This window comes from Netta rufina (assembly GCF_964035555.1).
Source record: "Netta rufina genome assembly, chromosome: 1".
NCBI classification, from domain to species: domain Eukaryota; kingdom Metazoa; phylum Chordata; class Aves; order Anseriformes; family Anatidae; genus Netta; species Netta rufina.
The window spans coordinates 55,504,335-55,520,196 of record NC_140123.1 but is presented as its reverse complement, the minus strand read 5'-3'; the positions used below and the strand labels follow the sequence as shown (position 1 = coordinate 55,520,196).

General features: G+C 36.3%; 1 protein-coding gene across 3 annotated transcripts in view; it reads left to right on the top strand.

The window, feature by feature from the left end:
* The window catches only part of DOCK9 (dedicator of cytokinesis 9), a 128,337-nt gene that overhangs the window by 72,040 nt on the left and 40,435 nt on the right, over window positions 1-15,862 (top strand). For all 3 annotated transcript variants that reach the window (XM_084302788.1, XM_084302789.1, XM_084302787.1), the window contains exons 24-33: window positions 782-897; window positions 1,036-1,105; window positions 1,260-1,385; window positions 1,514-1,585; window positions 6,996-7,142; window positions 7,679-7,762; window positions 8,341-8,452; window positions 13,001-13,179; window positions 13,980-14,096; window positions 15,331-15,451. In XM_084302788.1, the coding sequence (XP_084158914.1) occupies window positions 782-897; window positions 1,036-1,105; window positions 1,260-1,385; window positions 1,514-1,585; window positions 6,996-7,142; window positions 7,679-7,762; window positions 8,341-8,452; window positions 13,001-13,179; window positions 13,980-14,096; window positions 15,331-15,451 (1,144 nt within the window). The remainder of the gene's footprint in view (window positions 1-781; window positions 898-1,035; window positions 1,106-1,259; window positions 1,386-1,513; window positions 1,586-6,995; window positions 7,143-7,678; window positions 7,763-8,340; window positions 8,453-13,000; window positions 13,180-13,979; window positions 14,097-15,330; window positions 15,452-15,862) is intronic.

Below are 15,862 nucleotides of genomic sequence, written 5' to 3'. Positions count from 1 at the left end.
CTTAGGCACAACAAAATTAATTACTGTATTTGTCTTCATCGTCAGTTCATAAAACTGGACTGTCTGTCCATGACGCTTACATAAGGATTTAACTATTGAATGTGGCACGCTTCTGAACTGAATATGCTTTGTGATTTTGGTTACGTCAAAAACGTGGTTCTGGTCTATCTTCCCTGCCCTAAAACTTCCGTAATATATTTGGATAGCTTATTCCTCACTTTACTTAAATTTATATTAATTCGATGTTAGCAAAATCTTTAGGTTCAGTGACAAGAATATGTCTTGCCAAAATCCCTGGGTCAGCATAATGCAACCACAGTTTGTTTAAAACTCTTTATTTGTCGTCAAATACCAGAAGACTCTTAACTGCGCAGTATGAGCATGTTCCACACCACTAAATTACATATCGTATTGACTTTATCTCGCTTCAAGGTACCAGAAAACAAATGCTATCTTCTGTGGCACATAACGAGTTACTACTATTCTTGGTTTCAGTAGGCCAAACTCCTGTTTAGCTAGGCCTCCCGGAAGCCCATATAGTCTTTACTTCTCTTGCATATGGACATCTTGATGTCTGTGTGCAACCTAATGTGTGCAAATATTTATGTTGGAAACTCTTCTCAGTTGCCTTCTGTGCAGTTGTATTTTGGGTACTTAACACCAAATAACGCAAGCAGCCTATATTTTTGGAAAAATACTTGCAGCAATTTTTGCAGTTTTAGAACTTGTGATTTCAGTGCCCTTATTTCAAGGGAGTGACAACATTACTGCTTTCTTTCAGAGCCTTCATGCTATGGAAGGCCATGTGATGATAGCTTTCCTGCCAACTGTTCTCAATCAGTTGTTTAGAGTTCTCACTAGGGCAACCCAAGAGGAAGTTGCAGTCAATGTGACAAGGTAAAGGTTTTCAAGTTCTTCACAGAGTTTAAATGATGGCTGGGTTATGACATAAATGTGTAACTGAATAACACTTGCAATTGCAATCATAGGTTTCTTTGTAGACTTGCTTAGTTTTGGTTTCTGACTTCTGTCTAGGGTTATCATCCATATTGTTGCACAGTGTCATGAAGAAGGCTTGGATAGCTACTTGAGATCTTACGTCAAGGTAGGCACAATTAAATAAAATAACTCCAGTTAAAAGTAAATTAACTCTTTAAAAAAAAATAAAATATATATATAAATAGAGTTGTATCAGTTTGATTTCAACTGTTTCTTATTATGTCATGGTTTCCTATTATGTTCTGTTTTTCCTCCCTAAGTATGCTTATAAAGCTGAACCCTATGTTGCTTCTGAATATAAGACAGTACATGAAGAATTGACAAAGTCCATGACAACAATTCTAAAGCCATCTGCTGATTTTCTTACAAGCAACAAGCTACTTAAGGTATATATTGAACTATGCTTTTACTGTATGGTCTTATCTGGTCATAATTTAAGTATAGGAATTAATTGTATTGAAATTATTACTCAATGCCTACAGTGATTTCACAGAATATTTTCTTTTCTCTGCAGTATTCCTGGTTCTTCTTTGAAGTTCTGATAAAATCAATGGCTCAGTATTTGATAGAAAACTCTAAAGTGAAGGTATGTCAACTTGTGGAAAAAAAAAAGTTACTCTAATGGCAATTTGTGCAGTCTCTTCCTTCTCCAATTGTATAATTTTATTAAAAAAAAAAAAAAAACTTTTAACAATTTCTTTTGTAAGGAAAGGAGGGAAAGAGCAAAGCAGGAGAAAGCAATTGAGATACTAGAATTGAGATATTAGAAAGATCTACAGAGCTTGGTTTAAAATCATTCTAAAAGGATAGAAACCCCTTAAAATCCATATAGTAGAGCAGCCTGTGTAAATCATTAGACCTTTCAGTAAGTATAGTATTTATCATAGTATCATTCAGGTTGGAAAAGACCTTTGAGATCATCCAGTCAAACCTTTAACCTAGTACTAAAGCCCACCACTAAACCATGCTACTAAGTTCTAGATATACACATTTCTTGAAAACCTCCAGGGATGGTGACTCAACCACTTCCCTGGGCAGCCTATTTCAGTGCTGCACAACCCATTCAGTAATTAAGTTTTCCCTAATATCCAATTGAAACTTCCCCTGACACAACTTGAGGCTGTTTCCCCTTGTCTTATCACTTGCAATTAGGCTCTTCTTCCAAGCACCTACCTCTTCACAGCCTCCTTTAAGGCAATTGTAGAGCATGATAAAGTCTTCCCTGAGCCTCCTTTTTTTCTCTGGGCTAAACAACCCCAGTTCCCTCAGCCACTCCTTGTCATATTTTTCTTCACCAGCTTCATTGCCCTTCTTTGGACACTCTCTAGCACCTCGATGTCTTTCTTGTACTGAGGGGCCCAAAGCTGAACACAGCACTCCAGGTGCGGCCTCACCAGAGCAGAGTACAGGGGAACGATGATCTCCCTGGTCCTGCTGGCCACACTATTTCGATACAAGCCAGGGTGCTGTTTGCCGCCTTGGCCACTGGAGCACACTGCTGGCTCATATTTCACCTGCTATCATCCAATACCCCAAGGTCCCTTTTCTGCCAAACAGCTTTCCTGCCACTCTTCCCTCAGCCTCCAGCATTGCCTGGTGTTGTTGTGCCCCAAGCCCAGAACCTGGCACTTAGTCTTGTTTAACCTCATGCAGTTGGCCTTGGCCCATTGATCCAACCTATCCAGACCCCTATGCAGAGCCCTCTTACCCTCAAGAAGATTAATGCTTGTGCCTAAGTTGGTGTTGTCTGCAAACTTACTGAGGGGGCTCTTGATGTCCTCATCTAGATAAAGATATTAAAGAAAACTGATCCCTGGGAGACACTACTAGTAACCAGTCTGGATTTAACTCCATTCAGTACAACTCTTTGGGCCCAGCCACCCAGCCAGTTTTTAACCCAATGAAGCATGTACCCATCCAGGCCTTAAGCAGCCGCCTTCTTCAGGAGAATGTTGTGGGAAATGGTGTCAAAAGCCTTACTGAAATCTACGTAGACCACATCCACAGCCATCTTTTGGCATGCGGGGATGGCCTGCTCCTGCACCTTTAAAATTTCCTTCTTGAAGAGCGTCCAGCCTTCCTGAACACCTTTGCCCTTCAGGACTGCCTCTCAAGAGACTCTGCCAACCAGTCTCCTCAACAGGCCAAAGTCTGCCCTCTAGAAGTTCAGGGTGGCAGCTCTGCTAACTCCACTCCTTACTTTTCTGAGAATCAGACGATTAATTTGTGATTGCTGTGCAGCAGACAGCCTATAACCTTTGCATCACCCACAAGTCCTCCTCTATTTACAAGCAAATGGTCCACTGGGGCACCATCCCTAGTTGACTCACTCACCAGCTGTGTCAGGAAGTTATCTTACGCTCTAGAAGCCTCCTAGGCTGTTACCTCTCCACTCTGTTGAATTTCCAGCAGATAGATGAAAAAAAGAATAAGGACTAGTGATTGTGAGACTTCTCCAGCTGTTTGCAGGATATTTCATCTGCCTCTTTGGCCTAGTTAGGTGGTCTATAAGACGTTGTTTTATAGACAATGTCTATAGTTTATGTTTTATAAGGTTGTTTGATGATAGCGGCTGTCATAACCCTCCTGCTGTAGAATGGCTTCCAGTTCCTCCTGTTTGTTGCCCATACTACGTGCATTGGTGTAGATGCACTTCAGTTGGGCTAGTGATCCTGCCCCCTTTTTGGGGGGATAAGCCCTAATTCCTGTATGACCATTCCCGTGCACTTCTGTGATTTCTAATCCGTCAATGTCCCTTGTGCCTGTGGTGCTGCATGGCTCTCCATCCCCTACATCAGCAGGGATGGCAGACCAATAGACCTTGCTAGCATGCCATTCTTCAAACATCATCATACGGACTTCTTTCTGTTCTTCACTGGTATTTTGCAGTTTCAGTGGTACCTGTTCAAATAGTTTAGGAAAAGACAGGAGGATCTATAAATGTAAATTTCCTTTATTGATTTGATATTCCTTGAGGAAGGAGTTTGTGCCTTTGTTCGCTCCGTGAATGGAGTATTTCTTGTTTTACCACACTGTATTTTGTGGTTTTGTCTATTATAATTAAATTAATTGCATTAGTTAATAAATTAAGTGGAAATGAACATATAATCTGATAAAGCAGAAAACATTGATTTTTATTTAAAGTTGAAATTTTCCAGAGATTTCTGGAACTGAATTAAAATCGTATCATTTAAAAATGATATTGGAAGAAGAAAAAAAAAAGGAATTTTCGTTGTTTCAGTATGTACCTGACAGTCCTAGCAGTGCTTTTTATTTTACAGTATTTAACTTTTTTTTAAAAATTGCATCTTCTTAAATTGCATAATGTGGTATAGCTGGGCAAGTTTCTTAAAACATGGTATGTGTGATACTTGTATGGCTTGAGGATGTTTGCTGGATTCGGTTAGGTGATGTTCTGCAAAATAATGTTGTTTTGGCTTGGCTGAACAGAGTTTATCTAATTTTTCCTGACTTAACAAACCTACAAAACTTTGCACAAGTATGGAAAAAGTATTTATGTTAAATAAATAAATAAATAATAAAACAACTTCAAATAAACCGCTGACTTGCCATCATGCAAACCCATTTCCTTAATTTAATAATAACTTTCTTACGCTAGTGATTACATTTTTAAATTGGGATCAGATGGTGGATAAAATAAGCACAGTAGAACATAATCTTTTTAAAAGCAGGAGTCTGTGTAAAACAAACAAACAAACAAAAATGAAATTCACTTTTCAGAATGACTCAGCCATTGTCCATGATTTTAGTTTTCTCTCCCTTAATCTGCATCTCCTGCACAGTATGGTATACTGCCACTGATGAGCATTCACATTACTAAAAGTGTTTTTTTTGTTTTGTTTTGTTGTTTTTTTAAATTGTTGTTATCCATGTGGAGGAAGGAAATAATTATACTGACTCATTATCTCGAAGCTAGTGAACCTGTACTGACCCATGTAACCCCAATAACAAATCTAACAAATTAAATATGCAGAGCACATGCATCTGAGGAAGACACTCAATTTTAACAAGATTTTCATTTGACAGGAAAAAAAAGTTGGTAAAGAAAGAGTGTCAGCTGTAGATGACTGAGAAAGATTTGATTACCTTGTATCAGTGTGATTTTAAATAAAACAGAGCAAATACTGTTAATGAAAGAACTCTAACTTTTCAAAGAAGCTTCTCACGGCTAGTTTCATTTTATTTATGATTTCAAGTTGCCAAAAAGAAGTAGACAGACCACAAAAATGTGACCTAAATACTGATGGCACTTCTAACTTAAGATTCCCATCCTATTTCAGAAGATAAGGAAGCGTAGTGACGTTTTTCATTGATTTAGTAGGTTTTATAACCCTAAATCTTTCTAAAATGGTAACAGCTCATGCAGAGATTTTTTTTATGAAACATTGAAACTACCAAAATGTTGCCACATTTCTTATGAGAACTTACAGGTATTGTTATAGAAGTGTGTAGTAATCATACTTAAATAAAAACAAACAAACTGAACTTGATACTGGAAAATACCCTTCTAGTTTCTGTTTGTCCCACTCTTCCCTGTACCAGTTTATTCTAGCGCTTCATTTAGGTTCAGATTGTTTCACTTCTGTGTGTTAGGTATACTTCTTATATAGGAACCTCATTCATTTCAGGTTAACACTTTATTTGTTTTTAATAGCATCTTTAAAAGCAACCCTCAAATATGAGCTGTTCAAATTGTACAATGGAAATAAGTTCTGCTAACACGTGCTTTTAGATTCGAGTTCTTTGCTGTGTACTGCCGTTCTTGCTTGTTTGTCTCCTGCAATACTATGATATAAATTCTATGGCTAAAGAAAACTACTGAACTGAACTTCTATTGCAGATTTTCATTGTTTCCTTCATACATGATGTTAAAAAACATTTTCGCTTTTAGAACTAACCTCATTGTCATCTTTTCTGTCACATGAAAGAAAAAGCAGAACTTCTCTCAAATATTTTGCTTGCTTTTTTCTGTCTTGTTGGGTAAACTAGTAAAGATGCATTCAGATATTTTCTTCTTAGGAGTTCTGATAAAATTCTGCAGTTGTAGGTACAGCAAAATTATTTCTATAGCATGATTTTTATGGTATTTTACAAATATTTAATTACTGTCAAAAAAATACTGAGTATATTTTAGGGCACTGACTGACATACCTTATGTCATTAATAAATACTGTTGATATTTATATGGGTATCTCTTCCGACCTTAATTTTTAGAAACCTAATTTTTCTTAAGATAGATCTAAAGTCTTTGGAGCACAGCTCAAATGAGAGCAAACTGTATAATCATTGATTTCTGTAGTGCCCTGAAAATGACTTGTTCTGCCTAGGAATGTTGCATTCAATTTAGTTCAAAAAGGTATACAAATGACAAAGTATTCAAAGCACTTGGATATTTTGATCTTACAGTTTTCAGAAAGAAAAGCAATGACAGTTAAAATGGTTTTTGTCAAAGCTAGCTTCTCCTTTAACCTCACCCCACAAGTCATTAAGTCCCTACAGACAAAAGACAATTTATTATAGACTGTAAGATACAGAAAAATAAAAGAGACTCTGTAACGGCAATAAGTTGAAGAGAACTTACAGACCAATACTGGTCGGGATGTATGAAATAATTGATGAAGATAATAATATAGATGGTGAGTAGAAACAGGTAAATCATGAATGTAGAGGAAATCTGTTAAGCTAAGTGACGAAGAACTTAATGGCAAAGGAAAATATTTCTGATGAGTGGAAACTTAAAACGTGGAGAGTAAAGAAAGTGAGAAAGAAAGAAAAAAACCATGGATGAGACTTGAAAAAAGACTCGGGAAAATCTTTAAATAAAATGCTATTTTAAACTACTATGAGAATTTGAAAACCTCTTAATGCTTTGTCTCCCTTCCATGGCGAGTTATCTATATCTTATGTAAAATAAGTTTTCGTATATTTTAGTGCTATAAACCATATTAAATATGTATCTGAATTTGTGCTGCTAGCTCTTGCGAAACCAGAGATTTTCCGCTTCCTTTCATCATGCGGTTGAGACGGTTGTTAATATGCTAATGCCACACATCACTCAGAAGTACAGAGACAATCCAGAGGCTTCAAAAAATGCCAACCACAGCCTTGCTGCCTTTATAAAAGTAAGTACGCAAGTGACAGGCTCTGTGGTTACTTTTGCAGTAATGCTGTTTCTTCATGAATTTTAAAGAATTTTAAAGCTGACCCATATAAAACTGAACATGCATAATGCTTTCAAAGTATAATTCTATGTCCAAGTTAAAATGCATTGAAATACAATTCGTCTTCTGTGATCAAAAATACATATTTTCAGAGGTTTGATTTTTAATGAATTTACATTTTATCGAAATTTTTATTTTTTCTTGTCTTCCCCTCCCCTTCAATATGATCTAGTTATCTTTTAATCCCAGAAAGATTTCATGCTTTCAGTAATATTTTATTTATAACAGTTGTAACATAACAGTTGTTTTATTTGCAGTTTCCATTCTGGATTATAAGAGGAAATTTGGTATGCATATGTATAGGTATATTTAAATTGCTTGTTTTACTGTTTATGTTCAAACTGACTGAAATATCAATGTGTTTGGAAAATAAACAAGTACTGAGCACTGAAGCAATACTAAATCAATTCCATCTTGTTTGTTTGTTTTTCCCCCAGAGGTGTTTTACTTTTATGGACAGAGGTTTTGTTTTCAAGCAAATCAATAACTACATCAGCTGCTTTGCACCAGGAGATCCAAAGGTACTCTGTTTTTAAACAAATTAGTTTTAAGGATTTGCTTCTTGTTGATGCACGTGGATAGAGTCCTTCAGACTTGTTTCTAGTTACACTCAAGCATGTGACTTAGAAGCATGTACACTGTGTCTAGATCATTTTTTTCCCATAAAATCACTTTTTCATATTTTGATTCCTGTCTCCAGGTGCAACTTCACAACCATAGAGCATGTATATTGAGAAAATGAAGAGGGGTTGGCAACACTAAGCACTGAATTTACTGTAGAGGAAAGAGCTTGTACCAGTAATCCAGAGAATCTCTTCTGAGAGTTCAGACTGTTCTTATAGCTTATTATAGCTTATTATTTATGGATGCATGTCCAAATCACTGTTCCCATTGTCCAAAATTATTAGAATTATATCCAGCTGTCAAGTATGAATTGTGTTAAAAGTATTTTTTGCTGACATACAGAACATTGACAGGACTATATCCTTCACACTGCAAAACTGAGAGAAATCACCCTTGTGTGTAAGAAAGCTGTTTTTAATGTTACTCAAATTGCTGCATCAGTTGTTTAATTTATACTTTTAAATTACTTTTGCAGACTCTTTTTGAATTCAAATTTGAATTTCTCCGTGTAGTCTGTAATCATGAGCACTACATACCTTTGAATCTACCAATGCCGTTTGGAAAAGGCAGAGTTCAGAGATACCAAGGTAAATTCTTCTACAGTCTGTGGTGTATTTCTCAGGTGTCACCTTTTTCTTGTTAAACAAATAAGCTGTGTAAATTCAGGTCTATGATGTGTAAGAAACCTCAATGTTATTAAATGGAAATGTCAAGTTTTGATCTCTGTAAACTCAAAGGAGTAGCTTAGGTAGCAGAGTAATCCATGCAAAGTACCTAGTTATTGAAACATATGGTAAACTGTCTTTGACTCTTGCCTTCCTTTTCTTGCTATGAAAGTTTGCTTCTTCGTTTTGATTTTGAGTTAGACTGCCACAGCTAGTGAATTAAAAGCTGCAGCATCCCTTTAGGCGGGTGCGCAGCGTGAGGCCTGATGTATTTTTTTCACAGAATCATTCAGGTGTGAAGGGATTTCAGTAGGTCTGTAGTCTACCTTCCTGCTCATGTCACCTCAGGCCTTTCATTCTGCAGACTGAATGAGCTTGGTTCCCTCAGTTTGTCCTGGCAAGGCATGGGCTCTCCAGCCTTATATCTGCTTTGACAGCACTCCACTGAGCTCAGTCAAGTTAACTTATCTTTCTCATACTAGAAGGCACAAATACTCCACATGGCATTACAGATAGGTCTAATAAATGTCAATAGAGGGGAATAACCACTTCCCTTGATGTACTGCTGTTGGTACATGTTGGTCTGTATGCTGTTAGCCTTCATTATTGCCAGGATGCCCTGCTGATTCCTATTTAACTTGCTGTCCACCAGGACATTGCTTTCAGCAGAGCTGCTCCCAAGCCAGTCGTTCGATATCTTGTATCATCACAGGGAGTTCATCCATCCCAGGTGCAAAATTTTACATTTCTCCCTGTTGAGTCAAGTTCCTTTAGCCCATCTAGAGTTTTCTGAAATGCAGCCCTGCCCCCAAGCATACGAACTGTACCCTTCAGTTTTTTTTGCCATCCACAAACCTGAGGAGGGCGAACTCCATCTCCTCTTTCAGGTTGTGGATGAAGTAGTTTTAAATAGGATAGGGCCTGGAAAACTCCTGTTGTAGCTGGTCTCCAAGTAAAGTGCAAACCATTAAACACCAACCTTTGAGTCCAATGATCCACGTAGCTCTTTGGCATGTTTAGGTGTCTACTCACACAGACTGTAATGTCCCAGGCTAGATGCAATGATGCTGTACCCACTTGCAATGATCCCCGTACACACAGATCTAGTAAGTTTTTTATAAAAGACAGGTTTAGGTGTCATGCAACACCTAAAACATCAGTGTGTTTATCAGTGTTATTCTCATCCTAAGTCCAAAACACAGAACCATAACAGCTACTAGGAATAAAATTATCCTGGTTTAAGCTGGGATATATGGTTTACCCTGCACAAATCTATCCTGGATGTTTCTGGTCATACTCTTCTCCTTTGCTTGTCAAAAAATAGCTTCTAAGAGGACTCACTCCATGAATTTACCAGGGACCAATGTGAGTCCTGTAATTCCTTTTTTTTTTTTTTTTTTTTGGGTGTGTGTTACATCTGCTTCTCTTCAGTCATTGCAAGACTCTGATTAAGGGAGCCCCCTGATCTCCATGGCTTAACAAAGGTGATAGGGAGTGGTCTTCTAATGATACTACCGAACTCTCTCAGCATCTCATCTGGTACCATGGATTTGCATGGGTCTCTTAGGAGATCCCTGACATGATTCTCATCCACTACTGATAATTCCCTTTCTTGAACCTAATCCCTAGACTCATAAGGCCTGGGAACCATGGCAGTGAAGGCAACAAAAATACCTCAGTCTTACCCAACTCCACTTCCTTTAAATCACCATCTCCATCCAGCAAATGTCCTGTGTTTTCCTTGTTCAGCCATTTAGTGCTGCTATAGTGGTAGAAACTGTTCTTGTTGCCATTGAAGTCCATGTCATGGATGACATTTTTACACAGATCTAATATATCAACAGTTTAAGGTTTATTATTAATTCCTTTGAGGTAAACTGCAAAATAGATTTTTTTTTTATGATTTTTTTCTTTAGTAGTACTTAATCATCAGTTAATCATTAGCCTATTTAACACAACAGTTGAGTAGTATTTGCTGCAATCAAAACAGTGACTTAGTTAAAGATTTGTAAATGGCAAGGTTCACACAGAAGACTTAAGGCGAAGTATTAGTTTCTCTACAGCAAGAGATTCAGGATTTCTATGCACTAAGGGATGAGGGATGCCCGTAGAACAAGATACTGGAAATTACTACACTCAGTTGTGTGCTCAAAAACTTCTCCTCTTTTGGTGAATTACTCACCCTCCTCTGCGTCGGCATATTCAGCGGACGATCACTGAACCTCGAGGAGTCTTGCCCTGAGAGGTATCCCACCACAGGGAGATCCTAGGTCACAGCCCGCTCTGGTTCTGGAGAGCTCAGAAGGGCTCTTTGCTTAGGACTGGTATTTATAGGACTGTCAGATGGTTAGCTGTAGTCAGTGTTTTTCCATCCTGGCCACAATTCAGGTTGGGTAATTCTTGTGTTGCCAACCAACCATACAATCTATTACCTTCCAGATCGTGTGGTTCTGGTATCCAGGTAGCAGGAACTGCAGGTACAGTTAAGGAGTGCCTAACTGTCCCAACTAACTGCACTTGTAACAATGCCAAGAACATAACATTAGTTTATCTTGAGATCACAGAGTGGCCTGGCGAGGGGGGATCCCACACCACTGCAGTCTGGTACCAGTTTCAGCTGTAGACAAGTTTTGGCTTTCCTGGCACTATCCCTTTGTAGGTGACCGTTCCTCCTTTGTACCTTGTTCTTGCTTCCATCTCACGGATTGCTTTCCAAGCATTGAACTGTACCAAACAACCTGAAGCAGAAACGAGGAAAGTGCTTTTACAGATAACAAGCAAACCTGAATATATTTTATTTTTGTGGATTTTTTTCTGAAATATTGGCTTAGTAAATTTGAGTATAGCGAGTTAAAGCTTTTGTCAAGGGGATAGAACAAGATTTGGGAGTAAGAGCTAGAAAACTGCATAGAGCTTGTGCTTGTCTTTGACTTTTTCCTTTTATTCCTCAAAGAATAGCAGAAATAGAAAAAATAGTGTTTCTGATTACACAGTAAAGAACAGTGTAAAATCCTGCTCGCTGGTGAACTAGGAGTTTGGCCAGGAAAGAAGACCTTTATTGGAAATGTTTCTGGCCCTGTTTTGGTGTCACAAGTAGGAGATCTCAGTTGACAAGAGAGCAAGTTTGTACCATTGTATCTCTGCTTCTTTCTGATGTCATGCATTCCTGTAGTGCGAGGGCTTCAAAAAATGAAAGTGCTTTCAGATTAGTATCTGTCTTTTACTGTTCTATTGAGCAATGAAAGCGAATGTGAGAAATTCTTAAAAAGCTTCTCTGTTGATATTTTAAAAATATATACATTCTAATAAGTGAGATTTTAAAGCTAAAGTTTCTCTTAAATTATTGTGTATCTACTACATAAATTAAGTGGATTATTTTTAGTACATAAAATACTCCTAAAGGGGAGCAGTTTGACTTTGTGTCAGATGTGTGTTTCTGTGTGTGTCTATATAATATACGTATCTCTATATGTGGCTTAGCATAGATTTATAGTTACTAAGAGATATGAAATATGTTGTGAGATAAAATCTTATTGTAATGGTTAAAGTACAGATGTTAAAATGTTCTTTAATCCCATTTCTAGTGCAATTAACACTGAATATGTAAACGTTTCTCAAATATATAGTAACTTTTTTTTTTGCTACATCTGATTAAATTACTTTATTACAATGTACTTCTAATTTATGTGGATTTCAGTTATTTTGTTTACATATCTTTGTCCTTTTGTGTGCTGATAAAATGAGACGAAATTGTTTAAATTGGGCATGTGTGATGCAAATACAGTCTCTTCATTACACTTATTATCCATTGCAAATTTTGAGGATTATTTTCTTAGAAATGATGAATTAACTAAGATCAGTTGTTAGCAGGCTTTACAGTCTATGTTTGTAATAGACACGTGGAAGATAATGAAGAAGGAACTTAAAACTGCGGCACAAAAATCTAAAACTTGTAAAACCCATGTTTTGCTTGCAATCCTTCAAGTTTACTAACCTGGGACTGAACTACAGACCAAAACCTAAAACTTCTTTCTGCCATACAACTAAATTTCTGAAATATAGGATGTGCATAACCTTTATGCACCACATGCCATTTCAGTGCATAAATATAGATTTGAAAGTTGAATATGAAGCTATAAGGTACGATCCATGTCAATTTTATTAGGAAGACTTTTTGAATATTGGACAGTATTTTTAAAATATGTGATTTAAAAATATGTATTTTCAAATATTTATATTTTTCCAGCTTCTGTTGATTGAATATGCATTACTGTTTAATAATTGCATAATTATGCATTAATGTGACATACATACATACATATACGAATATTTATGATTATATTTATGAATGTTTGAATATGAATATGTATGACTGCCAATAACCTTGGAAATACTTCTGTTCAGCCTTATGTTAATTGATAAATTAGTTTAAATAATGCCATTTCTAACATAGACCTTCTTTACCTGCAGACCTTCACCTGGACTATTCACTAACGGATGAGTTCTGTAAGAATCACTTCTTAGTGGGACTGCTTCTAAGGGAGGTGGGAAATGCATTACAGGAGTTCCGAGAAGTACGGCAGATTGCTATTAGTGTGCTCAAGAATTTGATGATAAAGCATTCTTTTGATGACAGATATGCTTCCAGGGTAAGTGTATTTCTATGTTAGTAGCACAAAATAATATTGTGTGCACACATGTAAGAGTGTTCTTTCACAAAAATTTATTAATTTGCAGCCATACTATTTCTACTCAGGTTGTGTCTGTGATGAAAATAGTTATGACAATTGTATCAAATTCAGTATGTAAACCTGATTTATTTATTTATTTATTTATTTTTACCAAATAAGAACACAATGTACCTTTTTTTAGCATAATTTACATGTGTTTGTTAAATTTTTGGTACAGTGTAACTTAACTATTGTGCTTATATTCTTTACAAACTGTTTTTAAAGCTCTTATTTTCATTAAACATTAGCTGTTACTATTAGGGAGCTGTCCTTCTGACATCTATTATTAATGAAGTGAGTATCAGAAAGCTACAAGTCACAACAGTAAATTTTGAGTGATGTTTTTCCTGGACTTCTTGTTTTAAAACATGGATTCATCTGTGCTGTGAAGAAGCCGTTAAATATTAAGATCCCACTATGAATTTATCAAGCTAATGTAAAGTTAATTTACTTTGCTAGTTCTAGCTGAAATCACATTAATTTAGATTTTTTTCTACATTATATTGAAACAGTAAAGAAAATTTGTTGACCTTCTTTGAGTTATAATGAAGTAGTGGTGACCATGGCTTTTGGCACTTAGGAACTTAGGAATTTGGTCTCTGTCATAACAAACATTTGTTAAATGCTTCTTTTTTTGCAATTAAGGAATAGTGTTAAAAATAATCTTTGATTACAAATCAAATCTGTAATTTGATAATGAACTCTACAACTCAATTTAGAGCCATCAAGCAAGAATAGCCACAATGTACTTGCCACTCTTTGGACTGCTTATAGAAAATGTTCAGCGGATCAATGTTAAAGATGTGTCTCCATTTCCTGTTAATCCTTCAAGCAATGTGAGTGACCGTTTCGAGCTGGTATTCTGAATTATTTTTTATCATAATTTATTGGTAATGAGTATATAAAACATCACATGTTTCTGATACAGATTTTAAGTTTCAGAATTCTGTGAGTTTGTTGGGTTGCTTTATACTGTATTAAAAGCTTGGTTACCTTTCATGGTTCTGGCTGCTGTTTCTCTGGTCCAGCTAAGGTTTATACCTAAAAAGAAGGTGCAGGAACATTACAGTTAGAGCAGAAAACAAACGAAACAAACACCATACAGCAACAACAAAAGAAAAACAACAGTTGTTTTGGCAATTTCATTGCCTTCCTTTTATATCTATTATTTTGATAAACTTATTGTAGGATAAGACTAATTAAATCATGGTATCTTTTCTTACTCAGAAATTACACTTCTTCTCAGTTTCCCTGACAATCTGTATAAACAGTTTGCCTCTACTCTTGTAGGGGTACTGGAGACACTTGTACGTACTTCATGCTCATGTAAGAGAATACTCCCCCAACATCTAACGCAGATAATTAGTTGTTTGATAAAGTCATGACGGATTCATTAGCTGCTGTGCTGTTCAGCAGAAAAACTGGATGTTGGTGGTAGATGGAGGTGTGGTTGGTGTTGTTTTTTTTTGTAACTCCAGTTTTCCAGTTCAGTCGAATACTGACATATACAGACCAGAAATAAATTTAGTTAATTCTCTAGAAATTAGAGTTTTTAGCCTTAAAGAAAAATGCTTTCGGAACAGCTGTAGTATAAGAGGATTAGAGGAGAACGAATTCAAAGGGAATTTATGAAGGAGTATATTGATATAGTAGTCTCATACAGTAATTGAATCAAGATTTAATGATTAAACAAATCTGTTTTTTTTCCATATTTTGCTGTGTTCCATTTGATGATTAAGAAAGGAACTCACAGTACCCTTCTAACAGGAATGTTTGGAAGTTTGAAGTAAAGGTAGTCTGGGTGTTTGGACAATATCTGTATTACATTGTTTAAAACAGTACGGAATATTCATATTTTCAATTTTTGCTGAGGTATTTTAACTTTGAGGCTATCTCAGACTTGTTCAAAAGCCTAAACGTCTCATTCTATGCTTTTGAGCATAGCCAATAGCAATTAAATAAGAAAGAAATATATAGCAAATTTTGCACTAGAAGGTAAAATACGTATTACTAACTAAACCCATTTTGGAAAACAATCACGTTTTCTTTTTTTTTTTTTTTTCCAACCAGAGTGCAAAGGATGATGCACTTAATTTGCCAACTGCTAATCAACTAGTAACACCACAAAAATCAGTAAACACATTGGATAACAACCTTCCTAAAGATCTCTTTGGTGTTATCTCTGGCATTGGTAAGTGCTTAAAAACAGAAACATATTTTTCTTTTGTTACTAAAAGTAATCGTTCTGTGTGTAGATTTGGCTGCTTTTTGATTCTGTATTTGGTTGTCACTTGTACAGAACTGTAATGCAATCAGCTATTCTGTTAGATCCAGAATTCAGAATGCAAATGAGATCTTTCTTTGGGGATTTTTGTTTTGTTTTGTTTTTCTATTTGAAAGTAAACCTATTTCCTGGAGAGAGCTGTTCCCCCCTCCCTCCCATCAAAGTTGATAGTTGTTGTCTTGTTGCAGAGAAATAGGAGGCAAGAATAGCGTTAGTCACGGCAAGAGCACCGTAATCCATGGATGTGTAAATGATAAAATGATGTTTTTACATATGAGTGTGCATGTATTTCTACATAAATCTGCAAGTGTGTGTAGA